Consider the following 25,993-nt stretch of genomic DNA (forward strand, 5'->3'; position numbering starts at 1 on the left):
GATTTAAAAAAATTATTTTATAAAAAGTACTTTTAATTAATGTTGGTTTGGTATTTATATATGTTTGGTTAAAACTATGGTTGAAATTGAGGTTGAATAAAAAGTAGTTTAATGTGTTCGGTTAAATATACTTTTCAAATTGAGGATATAAAATAACTAAAAAAGATTTATATTAATATTGATTGTTTTTAATTTAAATATTGTAGATTTAACTACTATTATTACATCATTAAATAAATAATACTTTATATCAAATATTTTTTATTATTCCATTAACTTATCTACAATTTCATCACATATGAAATTCATTTGATAAGAACTATAGTTTCCATGACATTTTGAACGTGCAACAAAATCAGGTAAAATATCATTAGAAATAAAATTAAAATTGTGATCAAATTTCATAAATGCTACGTCATCATGTGATGTCCTTTTAATTTATATAGTGTTATTGAATAATATTAAACACTAGTTTTTCAAGTAAAACACAATTTTAAAAAAAAATTATCGAGTCACACATGATCCAATGAACAATTGAGATACTGTTCACATAAATAGTAACCATGTGAATTATCACCTGGCATTTAGACACGGCTGCGTGAGAAGCAGCAGGGAGCTGCTTCTCAACAACCAGCGGTTTCAACAGGTCAAACTGTCACAACTGGATAAACAAACTTCCTCTCTCTGAGTATAGATTTTGGATGCTAATCAATAAAAGACAAAAAAAAGTTATGATTATTATCACCGGTTCTATTTTACTGTCTTTTTTTTTAATTGCAAAAAAATTAATTTTTTATTTCATGAAAAGTTTTCTATTATTTTGACCTAAAATGCCCTATGATGTCAATACTTCAAAAGAATATCAAATGCTCAAATACTTTCTGGAAGGAAAATATATATTTTTTTAAGCATCTATGGGTGAGAAACCAAAAGGATGGGCACGAAAGAGAAAGGAATATTTTATATTAATTAAATTTAGCAAACGTCAAGGCTTTTGTCACAATCCATATCATAGAATTTTTTTTTCTTTTATTATTTTAAAAAAATGGCAGCTAAAGGTATCTAAGTAATCGATCGTCGTGCACGCTTCCCTGCACAGAACATCTCAATTTCAGATGCTTTCTCTACAAATACAGTAGACAAATATCACGACTGGTTATTTATAATTTTAGCAGAGATTGAAACTCGGATGCATGCAAATCAAGTTGAAATATTCTAAATCTTCAGTTTCGTTACAAGTTTCTTCAATCCAAACAAAAATTTATAGTTTAGCTCTCTGGTCCTCCGCTAGGCTTGATTCTCTGTTTTCCCACCGAGTGGTTTTGCCCGGTATCAACCAGTATCATTAAACTAGTCTTGATTTCTCAGATTAATCCGGTTACCATTAAACTTTCTTGATTTCACAGATTAATCCGGTGATTTGCTGACTCGGCATCGATCAGGCTGGATTTTACATTGAACAAGATAAAATTTGACCCGACAAAATTTGAATGACCGGCAAGGCAAGTCAATCTGCGGCCCGATTAGATTCAGAACTTTTTAATATGACATCCCTTTTTACCATATTCTGCTTTGTGATAGTCATTAATAGAAATAACAATTGTTTTGTTGACAGGACAGTATAGCTTCCATGAGAGCAGAACAGTCGAGACAACTTCTAATAAATCAATGAAAGAATCAAGATTTCTATTTTTATTATTAATCATGCTTGTAGGCATTTTTACATTGAGTTATGTCCAACCTTTATTTTCTTCGACAGCTTCTCTCATGTGAAATAGCTATTACTACAATAAGAGATCCATCCAATCTGGCAGTGCATTAATCCAGAGACACCAACAATTCTCCATGTAAAAAATGTAATGAAAACTCTCCATCATAACCATGTACTTGTATACATTCTGCTTCAGAATATAACGAGGGAGCTTTCTGACACGTGTTATGGTGTCACTTCTGCTGCCAATATCTGGATTGTGCGTGGAGCTTTTTAGTCACATATTTTCTAGGTTAGAAAACATAGAACGGATGATTGAACAGAAAGGAATATATCAATCTTGACTAGAATCATGAGCCAGAAATGTGGGGGGAAATCTTAAGGGAATACCATGAAGCCTGCCCTGCCTATAACATCGTATAACATATGTTCAAAATTTTACCCGCGATTTCAGGGTAAACATTCAGATGAGACATGTAAGAAACAGAACATGATCTGTCATTGTCGGCTCTGTGGGAGAGCTTGTTGGATGCTTGGGGTGTATGAATATAATTTCTATCCCACCGTATCTATGTATGGAACATGAAAGGGGAGAATTAGAGAGGGATTGATGAATAATCACCTGTACTGCTTTAAATATACTGTACAGAATCTCCCCCCATGGTCGATTAGAGTGCATGATCAAGCCATTACAAACTCCCCTTCTTCTTGCTCTACTTCTTGTTGCTCAGGTTGCCGTCCTTCCTGGTAAGGAAGAAGAATTCGCTTTATTTCTTCTGCGCTTAGTGTTTCGTACTCTAAAAGAGCATTTGCTAGTGCATGTAATGCCTTCTCATGCTGCAAAAAATCAAACAAAAAATCAGTGACTGCTAGAATTTACAATACAGAAAGTTGTATTAACATTGCCTATTTGAGCACTGAAGGCACTTTGCCTACTTGAGCACTGAACATTGCCTATTTCCACAAAATCAACCCACTTAAGCTTGCAAGAGAGCCTTCAAGATACGAGTAGACAACTTCAACAGAAGGTTCAGGCACAAAAAGGGCCTGTCACTCAAGTGAACTAATTCTAAAAATTAGAAAAGTCAACTATCAACAACAAAGCTCATGTAGAAAGTGTATGCAGGAACAAGAACAGAAAGATTTTAACTGATGACAGATTCATAACTTTCCACTCCATATAATGTTTGCTCAAAATGAATGCTTTCCAAAATTTCCTAAGGAAAATTGCTGGAAAGAGAGTATACAAGGAATGTTTCATGTCCCCTTTTCTAAGCTCCATTAACACGATGTGCCCAGTGCAAATTTTACCAATGGGAACAAAACACAAAACAAGAGGAAACAATGCCCAATAGACATGGATGTGTCCTTTTCAAAAACAAAATACTGAATCATAAGAACAAACCTTCTTCAGCAAGGCTTTCACACGATCATATGCTTCTCTTAAGAGTTTCACCACCTACAGAATGGACCAAACAAATCACACAATCATTCCAAACCATGACCACAGATTCACCCAAAAAAAGTCCATAAACAAGACTAGGGATTCAAAAAACATACTTCAGCATCAACACGTGACTGCATTTCTGAACTTGATCTTTCTTTAATATGTACTGGTCCGATTGCTTCGCTCATCCCACAATTTGATACCTTACATAGCATTAAGCAATCAGCATTAATATGCATTTTGTGCCTATTGATTGAATCAAACTTAGAAGTAACCATTTATTCAATGTGGTTTGGGAGCTTGATAAACCAAAAGAAATGAAACTTTTAACATGCAAACACATACCATATACTGCGCAAGCTCTGTTGCTGTGTGAAGATCACTACTTGCTCCAGTAGTGATATAATCCTGTCCAAATACGAGCTCTTCCGCAACTCTTCCTCCCATACAAACATCAAGCCGAGCTAATAACTGCTTTTTACTAATTGATGTCTCATCACTTGAAGGAAGCTGGGTGACCATTCCTAAAGCAGACCCACGGGGCATTATAGTTGCCTTGTGAATTGGGTGTGCACCCTCAGTATTGAAAGCTACAATAGCATGGCCACTCTCATGATATGCTGTTAACTGGAAACAAGTGTAATAACATCAGCAATAAACACCAATGAATCTCACTGGATGAATCCTAGTACACTGAATTGAACATTTGCTTGCCATTGATGATAATAAGTTAATAATAAACCCCTTTCCTAAGTCTGTTATCCAACTAAATGTGGAAGTAGAAAGAATCAAGATAGTTCAGCTTATGCCAATAAATTAAGCCCAAAAAACACGAGTTCCAAGAATAGATAGAAAAACGTCAACCATGCATTGCAATCATCCAAACCTACTACTCTAGAGTGATTGCCTCGTGATTGATATATACCTTCTTTGACTCTTCAGAAATGAACATTGTTTTCCGCTCAGTCCCCATAATTATCCTGTCTTTTGCAAATTCCAATTGTGTAGCAGATAACTTCTCAGCACCTTCTACAGCAGCTTTAATAGCGGCAATGTTTACCAAGTTCGCAAGATCTGATTGCAAAATGAGAAGCGACGGAAAAGTTCGTTGATTAAATTGACTAAACTTGTGCAGGAAAACAAAATATGCTGCTTCAATCAATGACCAACCTGCTCCATTGAAGCCTGGTGTGCCACGAGCAATTGATTTAACATCTACATCATCAGCCATTGGCTTATCTTGCAGGTAGAGCTCCAAAATCTCTTGTCGACCTTTAACATCAGGATTTGGCACGACAATCTAAAAAGATTTCTTGTTAGTCATATCACCAAGGATAACAATTCAAATAATAAATAGATGACATATAAACACAGTATATGCAGACCCTCTTGATCTCTCTCATCATTCATGGATTTATTGAGTGAAACCATTTACAAACACCTTGAAACACCTTGTCATTTTAATTTTAAAAGCTCAAAGAAATAGTAGCGAATAATATAACATACATGACGGTCAAATCTACCAGGCCTGGTCAAAGCAGGATCAAGAATATCAGGCAAGTTTGTTGCAGCCATCAATATTATTCCCTGCAGGGAAAAAAATGAAACAAGTTTAGAAAGGTGGCGATGAATTGACAGATTAAATTACAAGCCTGTCTATAGGTACCTCATTCTGTTCAAAACCATCCATTTCAACAAGTAGTTGATGCAATGTCTTCTTTGTATGGCCTTCCCATTGTTTCCTTGTTGACCCAACAGCATCAATTTCATCAATAAAAATGATACATGGAGCCTGCAAAACATGAAATGGTGTTAGTTGCGCAATAAAAAGGAAAAGCACAGTAATAAGTCTATTCATATGGTTCTGACTTCACAGTTTCAATCATGGATGTAATTAAAGACAATTTGTCGATGATTGACTTAGGAAACAAACACATTCCTATTAAATTATACAATCTTCTTTTATTCTGATTTTTAGGATTGCATAACTGGCTGTGTATTTCATTATGCCAAAGCAGAATGACTAAATCAATATGCTGAACTAGAATACTCAAAATAGTGAGAGAAGAAAACTCCAAGCAGACTATTCACCTTGGCAGACCAGCAGAAAGGGAAAAGAAACACCAACAACAATGATAGAAAACCACATACATCAATAAGATGTTATTTCGATGGTGCATACAGGAGAAAGCCAATCTTTTCTATGCATTCTAAGTGCACTGATCTCTAATATCATAACAAAAACTCCTTTATTTCAAGAAAATGTCCTCAGACAACATAAAGCTTTGTCATGTTCAGCAGTGCATATTGTTTTGCTAGAAGAGAATAGAGTCCTACAAAGGGTTACCAAGACAGCTTTCAAGTTTATCTGTTCGTTTGTTTTAATTTGTTTCTCCCAACTGATTAGTCAAGAAAGAAAAAAGAAAAAAAAACAAACCTTTTTTTTAGCTGCTTGAAATAAGGATCTTACACGCCGAGCACCGACTCCAACAAACCTGCAGTACAGAAGGCAAGATAAGGCACAAATATTTTTTTTAGATTACAAAAGAAAGTATTATTAGAAGATGGGGATTCAATAGAACAAAATTAGAGAATTAGGCATCCTTCCAGAAAGTGACCAGAAACAACAATCTAGTTTTGAATAATTAAGCACTCCAATCCCTTTGTATAACTAGCAAACAGGTCCTGAGAAGAGTATCTAATCCCACAAGGCCACAACTGATTTAATTTGAGGATTATTAAAAATCCTTGCATCTCTCCATCCAAATACACCAAAGATATTACAAAAAAAGCACATCTCCTGAAATCTTACAGTCTCTCCCTTCCCAAACCCACAAAAGACACCAACAAAAATTGTTCTACCCTCCATATCACGCAAAAATCACTACAAAATGCAAAGTCTTTGCCACAATCCAGCAGTCTTCCTGTCTACAAAACCATCTGTACTTAGCACAAATGTTCAATTTAAAATGTTGCAAGCATGCTGTGACCACTTTATTGTTGGATCAACCATTTAGGAGCTCCAGGAGATCGAAGGACAACAAAGGCATTTCATCACTCAATTTAAGGCATTAAAAAGTAGATCCAGCAGCTTCACTGCAGCCTTTCCTCATAATACATAGCCAATTCATTGTCTCCACATCCTTTTCCACCAGCAACTTCTCCTACAACTAAACATGTTGAGGCCGCAGCCTTTTCTCATAAATACATAGCCAAGTCACTGTTTTCTCATCCTGTATACCAGCAATTTCTTCTACAATTCACATGTTGCTACCAAACACAACCAAGTGAAAGAATCAACTCACCTCAAGCTGTTTCTATACATGTATCAATTACTCAAACGTGATAGAGCGCCACTCAACAGACAAAAGCTGGTGAACATGGCAGGCCCATTTCATCCACCATGACCAATATGGTCAAGCACACTAACGCGTCTCTTTTTCATTCTTGCTGCCAAGTAAGAGAACTATCATATTCTACACTTCTGCTAGAACTTAATCAGCAGTCCAAATGCAAATTCATGCTGCCACTTGAAAGATTTACGGCTAATTATTAAAGCGTAAAAAGAACTAGCTTCGTCGCATCCCCCAAGAAAAGAAGCATCAGTATAAGATACTAAGAAAATTCTCTTTCTATTATTAGAAATTAATGAGAGAATCTTTGAAAGGTAAAAGATGACTCACATTTCCTCAAATTCAGATCCTGCTCTATAGAAAAAAGGTACTCCAGCTTCTCCAGCAATGGCCTTGAGGTTCCAGATAAAACAATTATCAGAAGAAGCATATTAATATAAACATAGATGACTGGTACTCATGATCATAAATTCAAGAAAGGATAGGCATCCATTAAGAGATTTTGCAAAACACAATCTTGAACATAGGAATTGACATGGTTGATTTGTTCAGGTGAATGGAAATTAGAATCTACACTCTCTCAGCACGTCATTTTGATATGTATAGTTAATGACACAAGGGTTGTTATTTATAGACCATGAGCTTCAAAGACAGAAGTCCAATAGCAGAAAATAGAAGTGGTCAACAGCTAGAGACAAAGCATTTGAGGACAAGAAAGGCACAACATGTGAAAAACCCATCTAAAAAATATGCAAGTAATAGTTACCTTGGCAAGCAATGTTTTCCCTGTACCAGGTGCCCCTGTCAAAAGAATTCCCTGCAGTGGAATGATGTTAAACTATGTTTTCAGAAATGAAAAAAGAACAATAGATAATAGTATATCATTTCTCCCGTGTACAGAAAAGAATTAAAATGAACATTACTGCTGAACAGGAAGGTAAATGATAGAAGTTATTCATGACAAATTGGAACACAAAACCTATTGTGCTTGGCCAATATATGAGCTATGACATGTATACTGCGCACCACAGGGTCCATACACAGTAAACAGAACCACATGATACATATTATAACCAACAATATTTCACACAAACCTTTGGCAACTTCCCACCTAGACGAGTAAACTTTGTTGGGTTTTTAAGATACTCCACTACTTCCTCAAGTTCTTGTTTTGCATCATCACAGCCTTTAACATCCTTAAATGTTTTAACATTCTGCAAATAAATCAAAGTCAAGACCAACCGTTATACGTTAAATAAAAGAGCAATATAGAATAAAAGAAAGCAACTATCCAAGATATAATCTCTTTAACCAAGTAACTGTTGATCTGAATTAAGAGTTTCACTGGTAAACCAGAGTTTTCATTTTCTTCTTTCCTATTCCAACTTAAAATATATAATCTAGCTCTATCCCCTTGCTAAGAGACACAGAAACAGGAACACATCCAACAAGTTAAACATATACTATTAATCTTCTTTACACCCTATAAAGAAATACAGACAAAGCAATCTTGTATAACTGAAGGTAGCAAGATTCTAAAATACCAACTAATATCTGAGGCACAAAACATTGAAAGCTCACTTTGTCAGGCGTGATTTCTTTATTCAGTTCTTTTGGAGTATAAGAAGAACTTGAGCCAACTCCTGAAGCTCCTATTCCACCCAGACTCCCTATATACTTTTGAAGTGCAGCAGCACCCATGAACCTGAAAAATGAATTCTCTATCCTATAAGGTAGAGAAATAGAGCTGGGAATAGTGAAACAGGTGCACAAATGAAACACAAGACCTCATACCAAACCAATCCAACTGCAATGGTAAACAAGATAGTGGAGATAAGCTCTTGGGCAAACCGTGACTTGTTTGACACTTTAGGATCAACCTACCAAAACCAGAAGCAGATACTATTAAACCACATTGTTCCAAATACTAAGTCACAAGCACAACAATTTTTACCATTAATTCTTACCATCACCACATGCAACGGTTGCTTCTCGGATATGCCAGGATTCATAAAGGGCTTATCCGTGTCCCCTGATGCATGCTGCTTCAATTCTTGCAACTACAGATTAAACATTAATCAATCAGATATAGCGCAGAAAAACTACAGCAACGAACATCACATATCCAACTAAATGAACGACAATAAAACATGTTCTTTAATTTACCAAAGCAGGAAGACTCGAAGGCTTTCCAGATTGTTCATCAGGAAGATATTCTGCAATAGAATTAGTAACTACAAGAGCTTTAAGATACTCGACAACTCCTTTGCTATCCACTGCATGGTCTCTTTGTTCAAACCTCTTAATCACAGACTCAGGACTGCAAAAGTTAATAATAATTTCACTTCTCGTACCAATTTCTCAACAATAACAAAAACATTAAACTAGTACAGAAGGCTTCAAATTTAACAAAAAAAGGGGATAAACTCAATTCCTCTATCAATTTCTAAGCATCCAAAAGACTATATTTTTTTAAAAAAAAAATATTCTAAAACTTCAAACAAAAAAACTCATAAAATTCAATTATTCTATTAATTCTCACAAAACAACAGATAAAATCCAAAACCCAAGAAACAAACCATTAATTTTAATCAATTAAACGATTTCTCAGTAGGCAAACAAATATTATAACAAATTAAAAAAAAGAGAAAAACTCAGCTCCTGTACCAATTTCTCAGCAACCAAATATATAAAATAACAAACCAAATAAAAGGTCAAAACTTCAACAAAACCACATCAAAACCAATAAACCGAACAGATATCAAAGCTCCAAACTTTAACTACACATCACCAAAGCAAAAGGAACCTATAAATTTTTTATCAAAAACTAAAGCCAAACCTGTGCTTATTAAGCTCAACTAAAAGAGCAGTCTGTTTCTCAACATCTTTAGGATTAGCTTCAGCTTCAGCAATCAATTTCTCTAATTTCTTCTCTTGTTTCCAAAATGGCCACCAATTAGAAGAGTAAGAACCCAGCAACATGAATAATTTCTGAAACCCATTTTTCATTGTGGCCCATATCCCCATAAAAAACACCACCATTCTAATCCTCCCATTCCTATCATAAACCCCACCACCATCACCTTCCTTCTCCTCCACTAAATTACCTCCATGTCCCTCCACCTCCCCCCTTCCACTCTCATTGCTCTGTACTACATCCACTACCTCTTGTGTTTTTTCGGGATTTGAAATCGGAGGGACCGTTTCGGAAAGTGGGTCAGCATTGTCAGGTTGCAATGTACAAGGGATTGAGTGAGGGCGGAGTCTGAGATTTAGAGAGGGGGGAAATGAGGTTTTAGAGAGGGAAAGAGGGGAGTTGATGGGATGTTGAAAGCTGTGTCGTTTTGAAGGAGAGTAAAGAGAGAAAGATGGTCTGCAAAGAAGGGAAGCTTGTAAAGTGATAGTCATTGTTGTTGATGAAGAAGAAGAAGAAGAAGAAGAAGAAGAAGAAACTTTAGGGTTTATGAAGGAATCTATCACAACAAAAGAAGAAATCTCTCTGTTCCTCTCTCTATCGTTTTGAAGAGAGGGGGGGAGGGAAGAAGGGAGTTTTGAGAGCCACAGAAAAAGTGAAAGAAAGGAAGTGAAGAAGAGGAAATCTTATCTTTTGAGTTGGAAGGGAATTGGATTGATTGAAATTGGCGCCGGCTTTTTGTGTAAGTGTCATCCATCTTATATTCTTACTTCACTTTACTTGCTTCCACTTATGTTTGGTTTGACCTGTTAACTTGGAACTCAAAGTATCTAATGAGTTAACTTTCAGTTTTTCTACTGTTATTAATCTTTACATGACCATCTGGTCTCTTTGTTCGGATCGAGGGTAAAAAAAAATTTAACTCAAAAGTTATTCTAGTTATACTGTTATTAATACACGTTAAAAACATGATTTGATTTTTTTAAAAATAAAATTATTTTAATTACTTGATCAAGTCAGTTTTAATAATTATAATTTTTTTTAATTACATGGTATTATTTTTTCCATCTCGAATTTTTTTTTATATAATTTTAAATTCATTCATACACATGTTTAAAATATTGAACCAATTTTAGGTGATGTAGATTTAAAATATCAATCAACATCAATAATGTTTTTAAGAGATGGATTGTGTGATTAAAGAGATTTGTTTATTTAATTATAACATTTAAGCACAACATCTATAAATATACTAAATTAATGTGAGGGTTGCATCTTTAAAAAATTCAATTAATATGTACATGAATTTTTAGATTAACGTGGGTGTCCGGACTAGTTTATGTATATCTCAACTAATTTCATAGATCCTGAAATTAACGATTGTATAAACCTCTAGTAACCTTGAGATTTATAAAATTCGAGCTGATGATCTCTAAGAAATAAATTTAAAATTTGACTAATTGAATTATATTTTGAACATTATTGATTCATGAGAATGTTGCCAAAGTCAATTTAGTTTTTTTTAAAAACCAGATTTTCAAAATCTTATACATGCATGTATTTTTCAATGTCGATTTGCAATGTTTTCCTACAGAATAACTCATTTTTTTTGTTTTATTACCATTTTTTTTTAATTTAGGAAAGAAGTGAATGGAGGGGGATTAATTGTTGTCCTTTCTTCTTGCTTTGGAAATCATTCTTTGTAAGAAGAGACGTCTTATCTCCGGTTTGGGGTGTGATGGGAAGGAAGGGAATTGGATCATAACCTTATGGCATGAAACCTTGTTAATCTTCAGAAATTCAATCCCTTTCTTCCGACAAATAAAATTCTCTTAAAAGTTACACTTCAATCCCTTTTGTTATTGTATTTTAATTTTTTTAAAAAAAATTGATTATTTTTAATATTTTCATATTATTTTAATATTCTTATATCAAAAATAAAATTTTAAAAATAATATTATTTTAATATATATTTTTTAAAAAATTATTTTTAAAAACAATCATTCCTATAATATCAAATTATTATTATAATATCAAACCGATTTTCTATCATTTATCTCCCAACTAGTGATATTATTCAATAATGTCAGCATATATACACATTCCTATAATATCAAATCACAAGTTCAGTTCGAATTCTATAATTACTCATATGATAGTTACCGAAGGTTTATATAATCGTTAACTTTAAGAACTGTGGGATTAATCGAGATACACGCAAGCTAACCCGGACATCCACATTAATAAAAAGAATAAAATCACAAGCACAACAATCATTATTAATTTTCCCTCCCATTTTCTATCCAATCAAAGGTTAATTTATTTCCTCCCATTCCCTTCTCAGCCAAACGGAGGAAAAATTCACCTCCCTTCCCTTTTTCAGCTGAGAATAATTTTCCCAGGCAAAATGTAAGAGAAGCTTATTATTATACATGAGAGATTGGATTGCTCAGAAAGTGTTAAACATAATTTCCTTTTTCTTAAAAGAAGAAACCCTGAACCCGGGTCCAGATTAGGTAAGACTAGATAATTATAAACGTTAAGGGTTAGATTATTTTTTTATTAACTATAAAAAAGGTATTCATGTGTTTTTCTAGCAAAAACAAATTATAGAAAAACATTATATTGAAATTATTAACTCGATTGAATTCGATAAGACTTGATAATCTAATAATTTGATTTAAACTATACGCAATGAGAGCATGCGAACTGTAAACAAAACATCTGACAACAATCAATAAAAAAAAATGAGCCAGTGATATTACAACTAGGAGCAAAAGAAAAAAAATCACTGAAAACTCATCGTCACTTCATTATAAACATCACTCACCATAAAAAAAAACTTGTTGAAACGGTTTAAATCTGACTATGAAATTATAGACGATGACATAAAAAGAAGTTGTATGGATCACTAGAGCAACAACCCTGAATATGAAATCCAACAAAACAAAATGACTTGAGAATATGTCTATATTAAATTAATTAATTTTATTTAATTCAATAATAAAAATTTATTAAAAAAATATAACAAGGAATAACAAATAAAAAATCCTTAGGTAACCTAATTAAATGATAAAAAATAATAAAACCAAGATCATAGAAAAACATGCAAAAAAAAAGGAACTCAATCTCCAACTAAATAAATACTGAAGGATGAAATCGAAAAAAAATAACTTTTAAAAATAAAAAAAATAAAATAAAGAAATAAAAAAAAGCAATCTTAGGGAAATCTCGTGGAACCAAGTTAATTTTCAAAGCCTGCAACCCGTGAAATATTAGACACAAACTGAACAAAGGTCATATCCAAACCAATTAAACGTTGAAGAATTAAATCGGGTAAAAAAAATTCTAATTTTAAAAATTTTGTAAAAATAAATAAATAAGAGAATGAGGATTAAATCTATTAGGAAAAAAAAATTAAGGAGGGTGGAATTGAAAAAAAATTGCAATTCTAAAAATTATCCCAACCCAGAAAGAATAACAATTAAAAGATTAGGGACCATATTTGACAAGATAAAAATTTTAATAGGGATGAAATTAAAACAAAAAATAATTCAATGAATTATTTTTAAAAAACTAGAACCAAAAGCAAAGGGAATAAATAAAAAAGAAATAGAAGCTCGTGGGCTGACTTGGAAAATCGGGTGGGAGGGCCACAAGCTTCTATTTGGTTGCCGATTACAAACCGAAAACCCTATTGGTGCACGCGCTATATATCCAGGGAGGGGACGCCGAAGTTAATGCCACCTCATAATAGCCTTTTCTACTGCTTCAATCAGCCGCACATGCAGTTAAAAAATGACGAAGCAACCGACACATTGACATGTCCCAGCATGAGCCAACTTTTTTTGTTTTTTATTTTTACAAATACTTAAATAACCCCACTCCTACTCATTAATTAAAAAAAAAGAATGAAATGACACAAGTACCCTTCAATCCAAGAGTTAAATTATTTGTCATCAAAGGCACAAATGTTATCTTACATGCAACATAATTGGATGTTACAAAATGGCCCTCCATCTGTTTGTTTCTTTTTTTTTTTTTTTGCTTTCAATAATAAGTAGGTATTTTTACTGTGCACTAAGGACGTTAAAATACAAAACACCCTCGTGATAAGAAAAAAAAAACAAAAAGTTTTTTAAAAAGCAGTGTTGTAGTTTAAAACCATAACAATAAAAAAAAAAACCAAATTACCCATGTTGCCCCCACTCAATTTCAGAACACTAAAATTAGAGGTTGCTTGAACGGATAAGTTCAAAAAGAAAACATCCATGCATGCTGGTTCGAACGCTGCCTCATTCGTGGGCACAGAAAGGAAAATATTTTTTGCAATAATAACTAAAGTCCATTAACTTTTTATCCAGGTAATAAACAAATGGTGGGAGTCGAAATATTTCACAACACCGTCAAGGACAACCAGAGTTCACAACAATCCTAGACCCAAACAAAAGGTGCCTGAGCTTGCTGTTCACAAAATCTCACCTACAAAATCGCTGAAAGAGAAGAAATATTAAAGACACTTCAGCTTTGAAACCGTGAAATCTCCAGCAATTAATTTTCAACGATAGCATTCTCCTTCAAATAGCTTGCTCCACTTCTGCTGATTCTTGAATGTGAAAACAGATTAATAGAACTGAATGGAGGGCGTGCTATTGCATATGACCAGGTCTGTAAGGAGGCATTGCAGGAGCATGTGGCAGACCACCATGGCTGGGCATCTGCATCATTCCGTGACCCATTTGAGGTGGCATGGTTCCAGGTGGCAAGTAAGGATTATTATTCATTTGGGCAGGCATAGAATGGGGTACCGGTGGACCACCTGTGGCCCATCCAGCAGAAGGCTGAGGCATCATCTGATGATGCTGAGCTCCAGGGTATGTATGTGCAGGAGGACCATGTGTTGCAACTGGCTGTTGCCCCAGAATTGAAGGCTGCGGGTTCATCATTACAGTGTTGGGAATTGTGTAGTCTCTGCTCCTATCATTATTGACCTGTAATCCACATATCAAATTTTGAATACATTACAAAAAGTCTTCAAATATGTCTAGAATCAGTCTTTCTCAGTTCTTTCAAAAGCATTGAAACAATTAGACTGCAGAGCGTTCTTGAGTTTATAAGAATGTACACAGTATCATGGTGAGCAGGAAAAAAAAACTTGATTCTCAATGCATGTCTGGTTACCTTTATACTGAGATCACTATGGCGCGAGTATGAGAGGTGAAGTTTGCAAAACCCTCCATCATAGATGCAGTGTCCTTCCAATGCTTCTTTGGCAACAACAGCTGTCTGAACATCTGCAACCCATGGCACCATGGAAACAGCTATTTAGTATCTTCAGAATTCAGAATTACAAGCGCAGAATAACAATAAATCTGCAAGTCATTCTCGTTAAGATCATATTAGATGATAAACTTATTACTTATTCTGGGTTCCAACTCTCGCAAAAAAAAAAAAGGAAAAGGAAGAGAAATACTAAAATAGTTTTCCCCCTCTTAGCAAAAAGGAAAAATGATAGTTCAATGCCAACTCTTCCCTATCTCACCTTTCTCTAATCTCTATCCATATTTTGTTTAAACATCAAAGAGGAAAAAAATTATGGCAACCACCTCATCCTTGTCCATGGTAACACATCAAGTCTCATATCTACTACTCACCCTGTCCTCTGTCCTCAAAAAGATTGTAGAGATTGGGTTTCCAAAAATATGGTTTGCGACAAACTTATAGTATATTCTTTGGATTTTTGAGATAGTAACAGAAAAGTGATCAAACCACCTTGAATCAGTTTGGTGACCTCTAACCTACTCTTTAACTGCTCAATAATTATTCAGTTAACACAAGTACAAGGATATTTAAATCATACCAGGGTATTGAATTAAGGCCTGAAGTCCACCATTCTTATCAAACATGGCAATCTTCTGAACAGGACCAAAAGAAGAAAAGACCTAGCATAGCATTGAAGGGAAAAAGTATCAGCAATGAGGATGGCTTGGTGAACTACAAATTTCTGGAACAGTTATGAAGAGTGCAAATACCATGTGTAAAACATCCAAAGTGACAGCATACTGCATGTTCTCAATAGAAGCAAGAAGAACATTGCTCTCAGGTTCTAGTTTTTTCCCATCAAGGCCCACGCTAAACTGCAACAATAAAGAAAGAAAAAAATTACACACACTCAACTTGACAGTTTTAGCCTGAATAGCAATGAATGCTTGCACTGATATCGAGAAGCTGAAATTACACATTTATATCTGAAAACCATGCACAGTTAAATTGTCACTATATGCTTCCGTGCATAAAGAAATAGTTGCACTCAAGCATCTTACAATGAAAACAGGGCCTTATGTCTATAATAAATGAAAGACGTTATTGTACATTTTGTCCTTGTACTCTTGACATTTTCTTTAAGTTCGTCCTTGTACTCACCAGATAATAGAAATGCAATCCCTCCATCCACTTCTATTATTAACGGTGTTACTTATTTGTTAGTTCAAAACAGGTCACAAGAAATACATTGACCAAAAAAAATAAATATTCAGTAAGAAGAATATAAGGAAACAAGAAAATTTCCGTTTAGAAAGGGGGAAAACAAATAAAAGAGATCAAAACATATACAATTAACAGGTGGATAAAAAATAATTTAAAATACATAATTAATAAATAGAACTACATGCAGCTCCTCAACCACCAGTGCAGCACATATGCCCAACCCAAGTAACCAACATCACAGCCCAAAATAAACCAGCCAACTGTACATCACTCCAACACCATCCCTACATTTAGTTCTGGTGGAATCTAGGCCATCAAAGCACCATAAAAACCCAGTTCAACTACCATACTCCACAATGAAAACATTCACCCAAAGTTCCTAAAAAGATGTAGATACAGCATTTCTTCTCCTCTAATTCAAAGTCCCAAAATCAACCTGAGATTAGCATTTTGGCACATCCTCATGGCAAACAATAAACCATGTAGGAAGTCCTACATCTTGCGCAAAATATTGTTGTTGAAAGCTCATGCCCAAATGTTGTCCTCACTGGTATTTTTTTTTTTTTTTATTATTATTTTGGGGGGGGAGGGGGTGGAATCAAATGAGAAAAAACAAAATCAAGGGAGAGTTATGTGACAGCATTTGCAGACAGGTTTGAAAAAAGAGAAATATGAGGCATGGTAAAAGAGACATTTGGCCCAAGAAAACTTTGGACTCAAAAATCACTTTCACCAAAAGTACAAAGGGCATAAAACAGTACTATAATACCATGGAATTTGGATTCTAAGGGCTGTAAAAAAAAAAAAAACAGGGCATCCAGGAGAGTACCTCCTCGTCTTTAGAAGCCATTGATCTTATAGGCACAATAAGATGAAAAGACCACATTAAGTGAGGTGAGAGAAAGCAGTGATGGCAATTTGAGGTTGAGAGACAACAAGAAGGTATGCGTTTATGAGGGTAAACGAGTCTTTTTTGTTTTCGAGCAGTTGTTTCTTATAACGATTCTTTTTATGCAGTCTAAATTTTTTTGAAAAGCATTGCTTTTTGCTTTTTTTTCCCCTCCTTATTAAATATATAATTTATTTATCATGATGGTATTAATTATTTTAGTGCTTCCTTTTTGTGACACTGGTCTCAGATAACAGAAAAGTGATGCCATTACTAATGGGGGTAGACAGAGAGACTAGATTCCTAATGCTTCTAGAGTACAAGGATGAATTTAATAAAAACAATGACAGGGGTCACGTTAAGGAAATGTCAAGAGTAGGACAATAAATGATTAACCACAAATGTAAAATCCCATGGTATGCAAAAGGGTGGCTGGGCTAAAATAAGGAAATGGTGCCACTGCAACCCTCGTAAATGCACCAAAAGTAAATCACAGGTACATTTAGAGAGATTCACAAGGCTGGCAATTATATGGAATTAGCTGACTGCCACTTCTTAGAATGTGTTAAGTGAAATTTACAGTGCCTTACCATTCCATTTGCATCTATAGCTGATGGTGCAACAGGAAGGTTTGCATTGGTGTAGTCCCTGAATCAACAAAATTTCAAATGCAGAAAATTAGGAAAACAGTGATGATAACAAAGAATACAAGCTTCAAACAGAATAAATATGAGATGGAATTTTAGTGTGGAGGACAAACAGAACTACACAGCAACATGAAGCAACTAACAAGACATTGTTTATGAAGCAAAACTCCTTGCACATAGAATAAGCGCACCTGCCAAGGTACCAAAACAAAGGGCCAGGAAGTACCTGCTTCGATGGCTCTGGAATTTTACACTCAAATCTGTATGCGCAGAATATGTGATCCTAAGAGTACATGGCCCAAGATGTTCAGGAAGCAGATAACTGAAATGTAGGATGAGAGAAGTTACTAGATCATCAGTCACTGACAGTTCAAACTAAGAGAAACATTAAGCAAAAATAAAGCATATATCAAAAGGACAGGTATATCTATAAAGCATTTTAAAGTTCACTCCTGGCCCAAGTTGACAACTTTTAAGTGGAAACGTTGTTCTCGGGGATATAATGGTGTGTCAAAGATAAATAGCTTATAAAAAAGTTGACAATACATCAAAAGTATAGTAGTAAACATGGACCAGAAAAAAGTAACCTAAAATTGCAGAACAGGTGTCTATTTTTTTTTAATTCATTTGCACCGATAACAGTTAGACTAAATACCATGTCAACAATTAAACAACTGTCACCTAGGGATGTTTCTTCCATCCAGGGCATTTTTTGCAGAAGAGGCAGTTTCAGCATCGGAGAATTGCACCAACGCCTGCAAAGATCACACACAGAATGAGCTTGTGTTGAAACCAAAGGACAATGATAAGTTGGGTATATAAGCTTAAGCATACAGACCTGGAACCCGGCTGTCTTCTCAAAGGTAGTAATCTTATGAACAAACCCAAAAGCAGAAAATACCTGCATAAATGAAAATTTTCTTTTAAGAATTAGATTAGCACAAAACACTCTTCGAGCTAAGAAGGCTACTAAGACCCAAAATCTGTCTGGCAATAAAAAAATATCAAGAATAACAATAAAAATTCTACAATAGAAACAGGAAAAGCAGCAATTTTGTCATGTATGCATGCATTACATAACATTGAGATCATAATTATAATTAGAATCTAAGAATTCTTTAGAACTTCCAAGGAGAAGTTAAGGAGATCCTACAGGTGCTGCTACTGTGAAACTCAGTAATACCCATTCAATAAAGCCCAAGAATAACTAATGACGTAGAAAAGTAAAAGACCAAATGTACATAGAAAACAAAGTGCAGACTTGAATGGTTGTTGGCCACTTCGCTTTGTGCCAAGGTTTTGAAGAATGAATTGCTTAACTTCAGAATATCAAACTAATATACAGTTCAAGGGATCAAATTAATAACTACATTCCATAAATACCAGTACCACATAACTTTGAATGCAAAAGAAAAAAAATGCTTGCATATGATCTATGAATCTTCATCCAAGGAAACTAACTGTTGCTTCTATCCTCCAGCATAAACAAAAACTTAGCATCCTACGCATCTTTCTCTTAGATTATGAAAAGTTGTGATATTATCCTCCATTAGACAAAAATAAATAGTTAGCATCTGATGATAACAAATCAACAATGTGAATCTTGCATAAAACTTGATACAAAATCCTAATTTTTCAAAAATGATTTTAAGACGTCATGAATAAATCAAAGACTCGCCCCCTGAATACACAAAAATATAAACTACTATACATCATTAACCAGAAAAAAAACCTCTAAACCAGCACAGATCATGCAGGAATTTAAGGTAGAGGGTGGGGTGGCAAAGGAGAAAAGATATGAAACAACCTAAACTATTTTAATGGTAGGAATAGGAAGTTGAGGATGAAAAGTAGGGAAGAAAGAGGCAGTGTTAAGGAAAGGAGAAAGGAGACAAACACACATGCGCTCTTTCTCCCAATGCACTAAGCTGCCATCGAAGATATTCTCTTGACATGGGCCTGCTGATCCATCCAATTCATGTCAAACAAAAGCTATCCAAAGCATGACAAACTACAACCTAAGAACAGAATCCATGACATCCTCAGGAGAATGTGTTTACCTCTACTAACCATAAAACAAAATCATACAATTTGCTTACCAGGTGCAAAACATCAATGCTGACAAGGCGTGCATCTGCCCCTTCAATGGTAACCAGCAATACATTTCCACCAACATCAGCTGTTGTTTTGTTGTTCACTATTTCTTGCCTGTTAGAATACTGTAAGTAAACTGTCTTCCCTCGCACTTGAGCAGGCTCCGAGGATGATGCATAATATGATATCATTGCAATAGCTTGATTCAAATCCGACTAAAGGAACAACACAAACAACATTAAGGATAAAAAAACAACAACAAAAAAAATGAAATCCAATCACACTCACAAATTCAATAAAAGCTTGATTTCTGTTCGGCCCAACATTACACTTGGTGTTAACAACTTTACCAAATGGCTTCCCAAGCTCAACTAATTCCTCTTCAGTACACTCCCATGGCAAATTTCTCAAATGCAACACCTTAGACGGTGGTTGGGTAAGACGGAACTGCGGCTGACTCGAGACAGAGGACATTATTCTCCCAGCCTACACTACACCTCAATAGTCTCTACTCCCTCAAACCCTGCAATACAAAACCCCAAAACCACATATGAGAACACAAATCTCAACATTAAAAAATAAAAAATATGTACATAACACAACTGAGCTTTACAACCCATATGAAATTAACATAGTTTATATCTTCCAATAGTGCAGGATGTGTCAAAAACAAAACCCTGGATGAAATTGAAAAAAAAAGGCAGTGCCTTTCTTAGTGACAGCTTGAAGAAAAACCAGAATCGAAAACCCATAAAAAGGAAAGCAACTTTAGTTCATACAACAAATAAACAACACACAAAATCACATTAAACAATTGAATTTCAATTATTTAAACAATTAAAAGAAGAGAGATTGTGTTATTGTATTTTATAAATAAAAACGAATTATTCGTATTTTTTTGCAATTAAAAAAAGGAAAAATAAGAGTAAAGTGAAGAGTTGGAGATTAATAGAATTGAAATACCTGAGAGAATTGACAGGACGCAATTTACCGATTGCGATTTCTTTTGAAAATAGGGTTACGCAGAGAGAATGGTCGAATCGAGAGGAATACCTTTTATGGATGATTTTACTTTGTCTGGCCGACGAGTCGGTATTAAGATATTGAGATGAGAGGTCTAGGCGATCGAGCAATCTTAATGGAATTGAAGGGTATAAAGGTCATAATAAATTTTGATATAGGGTAAAAATGTCCATGAGTGTGTAGAATTTCTTAAATTACAATTTAATCATTTTTAAATAATTAGATTCGAATTCCATCCCTGCAATATTACTATTGAACTAAAATCAATGATTTAATTTCTTTTTTATTTTTTGATGATTTTCGTTAAAATTATAATTGAAATAGTTAAATTTTACTTTTAGGACAATATTAAAAGTTCTTTTATTTGTTATTTTAATTTAATAAATTAATTAGTTTGATTTCTCATGCTACATTGTTGAATGAATTTTTTTTTTCAATGCAAAAAAATAATGTGAATGCCATTAATATTATTTTAACCTTTAAGATTTTTCTAACTGAAAATTAAAAAGTTTATACATGTATTTAATAAAATAAATTAATAATTATATATGAGAATAAATAATAATAAATCTATTTACTTCAATCTTTGATTGAGTTAGAAAGCCAAGATAAAGATATTATTTCTTATAAAAAAAAAGTGGTTGAATATTTATTTTATTTTAAAATTGAATCCCTAAAGTTTAAATTGGTTTAAATTAATAAAATAAATTTTTATTTTGCCAAATTGAATATTAACTCAACATCAAAATTTATTATTAATACTATAGGAGCTCTATATAAAGTTAATCAAAACAAAACATCAAACTCAATCCCAAGTAAACTTTATAGTGGGTGTTTGTTATTGTGGTACAAAGTGCTTTTCAAAAGTTATTTTTCACTTGAAAATACATTAAAATATATATATTTTTTACATCAGCACAACAAAATTATGGTAAAACACTAAAAAAAATATCAATTTAATACTTTTTCAAGTTAAACGCACTTTTGAAACACGATTGAAAACTCACTCCCAAGCAGTAATGTGAAAGGATTAAATTGGAAATAAAAAAAGTCAAATGAAAACAATTAAAGCAAAACAAAACATTGTCGATGACTATTGAAACACATAGTATTCTCTCCTATGTTGTATTTTCACTGTTTTTTTTTTTAATATTTCTTACATCTTGCATTACCTCGCATGTTTATGATTCCAAACATTATTTCACAATTTACCAAGTATAGATTTTATGAAATCAAACTATAATTGGTAAATAGGAAGAAAAAAGATGATGATTATTAAACTCGGATCGACCAGACGAGACTTAGTAGCTGGACTGGTCCGGGTTTGTTAAAAGATCAGTCGGTGCAACAATCTGGCAAAACCCTGGCTACCCAACGAGTCGATCCATGACTCGGGCGAACACGGGCGGGACTCTTTTTTTTAAAATGTGGTTTTTCTCCCATATCCCTCTTTTTTTATATTTTTTTAGTTGGTTATTAACACCTTTTAAAGTTCACTATATAAATATTAAAAAACATTTTATTTTTTCAATGTGGGATTTGAAACCCTTTAGTATATATACTCTATGTTCCAAAAAAAAATTATTTTTTCAATATGGGATTTGAAGCCTTTTCATATATATACTCTTTGTTCACAAGAAAAAAAGTTATGTTTTTTTAATGTGAGATAAAAAAACTTTTTGGTTTAAGTACTTCAACTTAAAAGGATAACATTGTATCTTTTCAATGTGGGATTTAAAATCTTTTCATATATATATATATATATATATATATATATATATATATATATATATACACTCTATGTTCACAAGAAAAAAAGTTATGTTTTTTCAATGCATAAAATGGGATTTAAAATGTGGGATTTGAAGCCCTTTAATATATATACTATGTGCTCACAAGAAAGAAGTTATTTTTTCAATGCAGGATTTGAAACCCTTTAGTATATGTACTCTATGTTCACAAGAAAAAAATTATGTTTCTTCAATGTAGGATAAAAAAACTTTTTAACATATTCTTTTAAACTTTATTATTTACAACAGACATAGTCTATATTCACATGGATTTTTTCTTATTTTTTTTCATATGAAATATTAAAACTTTAAATATTTTTTTAATTTTTCCAAGTTGATCCGAGTTGAATCATGACACCCTGGACCCAGCTCCTTGGTCGGGTCAACCCGGGGTTGGGTTTGATAACTATGAGAAAGACTTAGTAAGAAAAAGGGTGTGAGTCATTATTTTTTAATATTTATTTCATCCTATATTGCTTCACGTGATTATGATTTCAAACATCATTTCATGATTTACTGAGTGTCAATTTTACAAACTAAAACTATAATTGTTAAATGGAAAGCAAAGTGACCTAGCAAAAAAAAAAGAGGAAATGAAAGGAAAAAAATTTTACGTGGTTCACTATTTAGATGAATAGTGTTACCTCCCCAAGAAAAGTTTATAATTGCTTTGATGTATGTATTTTAACATTGTAACTAAGTATAGCTAATCTTACTAATAATCTCATGGAATATATCCTGAAAAAAACGTTGTTCATTGTTGGTGAGATTATTGTTCACTAAGATAGCATAACAACAATTTTGCCTTTCATATAAAAAATCATCGAACTAGCTATTGAGAGATAGTTGAATCAAAATAATTTATTGTAAAGTTTTTTCTTCTTCTTTCAAATGACAATATGAATGTTCTATCATATTCTATTAACACATTTAAAGGGTTGTAGGAAATATCCAGAGTGGAAATAGGCCAAAATTTATATAAGAAAATAGGTGGTTTCCAAGTCCATGCCCAAATACTTATTACTTCTTAGGTTGTAATTGTTATCTTATTAGGTTCAGCCATTATAACTGTTTGGAATCCACAAACTATTTCTATTGGTGGCCAGTGAGATAATTTCATAAGGTTTATTAGTTATTATCAGATGATTAGCGACAATTTTTTTTTAATCATTTTAAAAGCATAGTGAAACAACTAAGATATAATTAGAATAAAAAATTATAAAACTGGAGTACAAGAGGTTTTCATAATTTCATACTAGTTTTTTCTTTATATTAAAGTTGACTAAGAGGTAATCTGATATTTTAACAAATATAAAATATATTTAAAAAACAAAAAATGGCTAGCACGTATGGAAGGCGCCGACGACCAAATGCCAATTTCCGCGGCGACAATGGAAGCGTTGCGTCGTAATCTTTCTTTTAGGACAACACATGGCAGTGGTGGAGTGGAAGTGCGATGTCGATGACCTTTTTTTCCCTCCTCCTACTCTTTTCTCACATCCTTAATCTCCGAGTTGACTCTTTAAATTTTCAAAGTAGCTTTTTAAATTTTTTTTCTTCATATTTGGTCCATGCTCTTTTGATTACTATTTGTGTTATTTGAAAGAATTTACAAAATTAGATTTTTTTTTCAATTTCATCCTCTTTAATTTTTTTTCATTTGTTATATTTAGTTTTAATTCTTTTGATTAATATTTTTTTTATTCGAGATAGTTTTAAAATTGAATTCGCTTTATGATTTCACCCTCCTTTATTTTTTTTTCCTCTCAGATTTGATCCTCATTTTTTTTTTACCTTCGAAAATTTTTTAAATTGATATTTTTTCAATTTCATCATTCAACATTAAATTAGTTGGGAAATGAGCTTCTTGATTGAGTCCGAATCTAGAATTTCATGGGTTGTGAGTTTGGAAGACTAACTTGGATTTAAGGGATTCGCCTAGGTTTTATTACTCTCCCCCTTTTTTTCAAGCTCATGCTTTTTTTTTTCTTTTTCCAATTTCATCATTTCAGAGTTTATTTAATTGGAGATTGAACACTATTATTTTTTTATTTGCTTTCTATATGATTTTTTACTAATTTTAAAAATGACATGGATTTTCTTGGTTCTTTCTATTTGTTGTTCTTTGTTAAATTTAGTTTTTTTTTTTTAAAAAAATTAGATTGTAGTAATTAATTAAACATGAGCATGGGATGATCACGTCATAGTTTTTATTTTGCTTTCTATATCATTGCTTTGGTGATGCGTGTGACCTCTTTCGATATTGTCATGCAACCTTTTATAGTTGTTCTAGAAACATCTCGGTTAGCTCTTTATAATAGTGGAACAATGTCTATGGTAGAGTAACAACGAGCCTTTTTTTTTCTTCTCCTGAATATGACACAGACGACTTATTTTTAGTTAATTATTACCTTCTTTATTTATCTATTACCGTTGTCTATTTTTTTTGTCATATTATTAAATAAATCGAGCTTATAAGATTTAGTCAAGTCAATAACTCGAATCTCAATTTTTTTTTATTTCTTTAAAAACATTGCTTTGGTTTTGACAAGTCAATAACTTTTATTTTTGAGTATTTTTTTTATATTAGAAAAATTTGATCTAGCACGCGATGTAGCGCAAGACACTTGTTATAAGACTATGAATCCTAATATTATGTAAATTCACTACTTAATTTTTTTTTACAAATCTCAACCACTTGTTAGTGAACCCAATTTTTTTTTTTTTTTTTATCAATAACTACATTAAGATTATTTTTTTCGACCGATCTTTGACAAAAGTTGATGTTTCTAGAATTTTCATCTTTGTAAAATTATTTTTCATATAGCAAATATCGGTTCTTTATTGTCAATAAACTCATCTCTATTAAACAAGTCGATCTTACACTTGAACCAACTGGTTTGGTATTAACAATCTTATAATCGTGGTTGAAGAAAATAACTAGCATGACGACTTAGAAAACTTCAATGTCAACATTGCAAGAATCTAGAGTCATGGGATAAAATCAAAACGAGCTTCGAAGACAAGAAATTTCTTCATTTTTTGAATTTGATCTATAAAAGCATATAAAAGCATGGTTCATAGGGTAAGAATAATAGTCATTCAACATGAGGTCTTCAAATCTCATTAGTTACTTGTGAGTTGGTATATCTATGTTCATTCCCTTTAATATTATTTAGTTATTCAGTTTTGGTTTCAATAGATTCGGTTTAATTTGTAGTTAATCAAACCTTTAAAAATCAAAATCAAATCTAAACTAAAATGTGATTCAGTTTTTCAATTTTTAGAATCAAAATTTGTTATTTTTCTGTGAAAAACAAAATTACTTTTTTTTTTTATCATACAGAAAATGATTTTATAGTTTTTAGTTATACATTTTTATCTTAAGTTAGATCATTTATATTCATTATTGATATGTTAAAATATATAATTTTAGTCTCATTAAGGTGTTTAAAAAGAAAAATCGTTTCGAAGTTCCAATCAATTATAAAATAACGTTAATGATCTAAACATTCAAGATAAATAATATAACACAAAAATATAAACATATAATTTATTTAACAATCAACCCAAAATTAAAAAAAAAAAAGATTTCACCAAAAAGACGGTAGTTCTATGTTTCTTAATGGTGGAATATAT

General features: G+C 32.8%; 2 protein-coding genes across 7 annotated transcripts; both read right to left on the reverse strand.

The window, feature by feature from the left end:
* Positions 1-1,661: 1,661 nt before the first annotated feature.
* On the reverse strand, positions 1,662-10,147 carry LOC133678749 (ATP-dependent zinc metalloprotease FTSH 11, chloroplastic/mitochondrial-like). Of its 3 annotated transcripts, none has more exons than XR_009836031.1 (18): positions 9,351-10,147; positions 8,678-8,831; positions 8,479-8,571; positions 8,306-8,391; positions 8,093-8,216; positions 7,606-7,725; positions 7,278-7,328; positions 6,842-6,903; positions 5,596-5,653; positions 4,825-4,950; positions 4,665-4,745; positions 4,329-4,458; positions 4,084-4,232; positions 3,504-3,785; positions 3,272-3,361; positions 3,117-3,170; positions 2,334-2,548; positions 1,662-1,963 (listed from the first exon to the last, which is right to left on the reverse strand). XR_009836031.1 is itself a non-coding variant. In XM_062101236.1 (17 exons), the coding sequence occupies exons 1-17, from the start codon at positions 9,917-9,919 to the stop codon at positions 2,393-2,395; spliced, it is 2,385 nt and encodes a 794-aa protein (XP_061957220.1). In that variant the 5' UTR covers positions 9,920-10,147; the 3' UTR covers positions 2,319-2,392. The 3 variants fall into 3 exon arrangements, 1 of the variants encoding a protein (XP_061957220.1); XR_009836032.1 differs by having other exon boundaries at positions 1,662-1,980; XM_062101236.1 differs by lacking the exon at positions 1,662-1,963 and having other exon boundaries at positions 2,319-2,548.
* Positions 10,148-13,661: 3,514 nt separating this feature from the next.
* On the reverse strand, positions 13,662-20,657 carry LOC133678657 (polypyrimidine tract-binding protein homolog 2-like). Of its 4 annotated transcripts, XM_062101067.1 has the most exons (11): positions 20,505-20,657; positions 19,830-20,064; positions 19,547-19,756; positions 18,286-18,348; positions 18,129-18,202; positions 17,674-17,769; positions 17,391-17,448; positions 15,458-15,562; positions 15,286-15,367; positions 14,607-14,719; positions 13,662-14,416 (listed from the first exon to the last, which is right to left on the reverse strand). In XM_062101067.1, the coding sequence occupies exons 2-11, from the start codon at positions 20,013-20,015 to the stop codon at positions 14,075-14,077; spliced, it is 1,329 nt and encodes a 442-aa protein (XP_061957051.1). In that variant the 5' UTR covers positions 20,016-20,064; positions 20,505-20,657; the 3' UTR covers positions 13,662-14,074. The 4 variants fall into 4 exon arrangements, with proteins under 4 accessions (XP_061957051.1, XP_061957053.1, XP_061957054.1 ...); XM_062101069.1 differs by lacking the exons at positions 19,830-20,064; positions 20,505-20,657 and adding an exon at positions 19,349-19,409 and having other exon boundaries at positions 19,547-19,689; XM_062101070.1 differs by lacking the exons at positions 19,830-20,064; positions 20,505-20,657 and adding an exon at positions 19,349-19,406 and having other exon boundaries at positions 19,547-19,687.
* Between the last annotated feature and the right edge of the window lie 5,336 nt (positions 20,658-25,993).

This window comes from Populus nigra, chromosome 18 (genome assembly GCF_951802175.1).
Source record: "Populus nigra chromosome 18, ddPopNigr1.1, whole genome shotgun sequence".
Classification (NCBI taxonomy): Eukaryota; Viridiplantae; Streptophyta; class Magnoliopsida; order Malpighiales; family Salicaceae; genus Populus; species Populus nigra.

Bases quoted from the DNA above. Each gene is read 5' to 3' on its own strand.
- LOC133678749 (XM_062101236.1), bottom strand. From the start codon at position 9,919: ATGACTATCACTTTACAAGCTTCCCTTCTTTGCAGACCATCTTTCTCT. The intron at 7,329-7,605 runs GTTTGTGTGAAA...ATTCCACTGCAG, and splicing joins TAGGTGGGAAGTTGCCAAAG to GGAATTCTTTTGACAGGGGC. The intron at 3,786-4,083 runs GTATATATCAAT...ACTTGTTTCCAG, and splicing joins TTTCTGAAGAGTCAAAGAAG to TTAACAGCATATCATGAGAG.
- LOC133678657 (XM_062101067.1), bottom strand. From the start codon at position 20,015: ATGTCCTCTGTCTCGAGTCAGCCGCAGTTCCGTCTTACCCAACCACCG. The intron at 18,203-18,285 runs GTCTGTATGCTT...TGATCTTTGCAG, and splicing joins AGAAGACAGCCGGGTTCCAG to GCGTTGGTGCAATTCTCCGA. The intron at 17,449-17,673 runs GTACTTCCTGGC...TTGTTGATTCAG, and splicing joins TTCCAGAGCCATCGAAGCAG to GGACTACACCAATGCAAACC.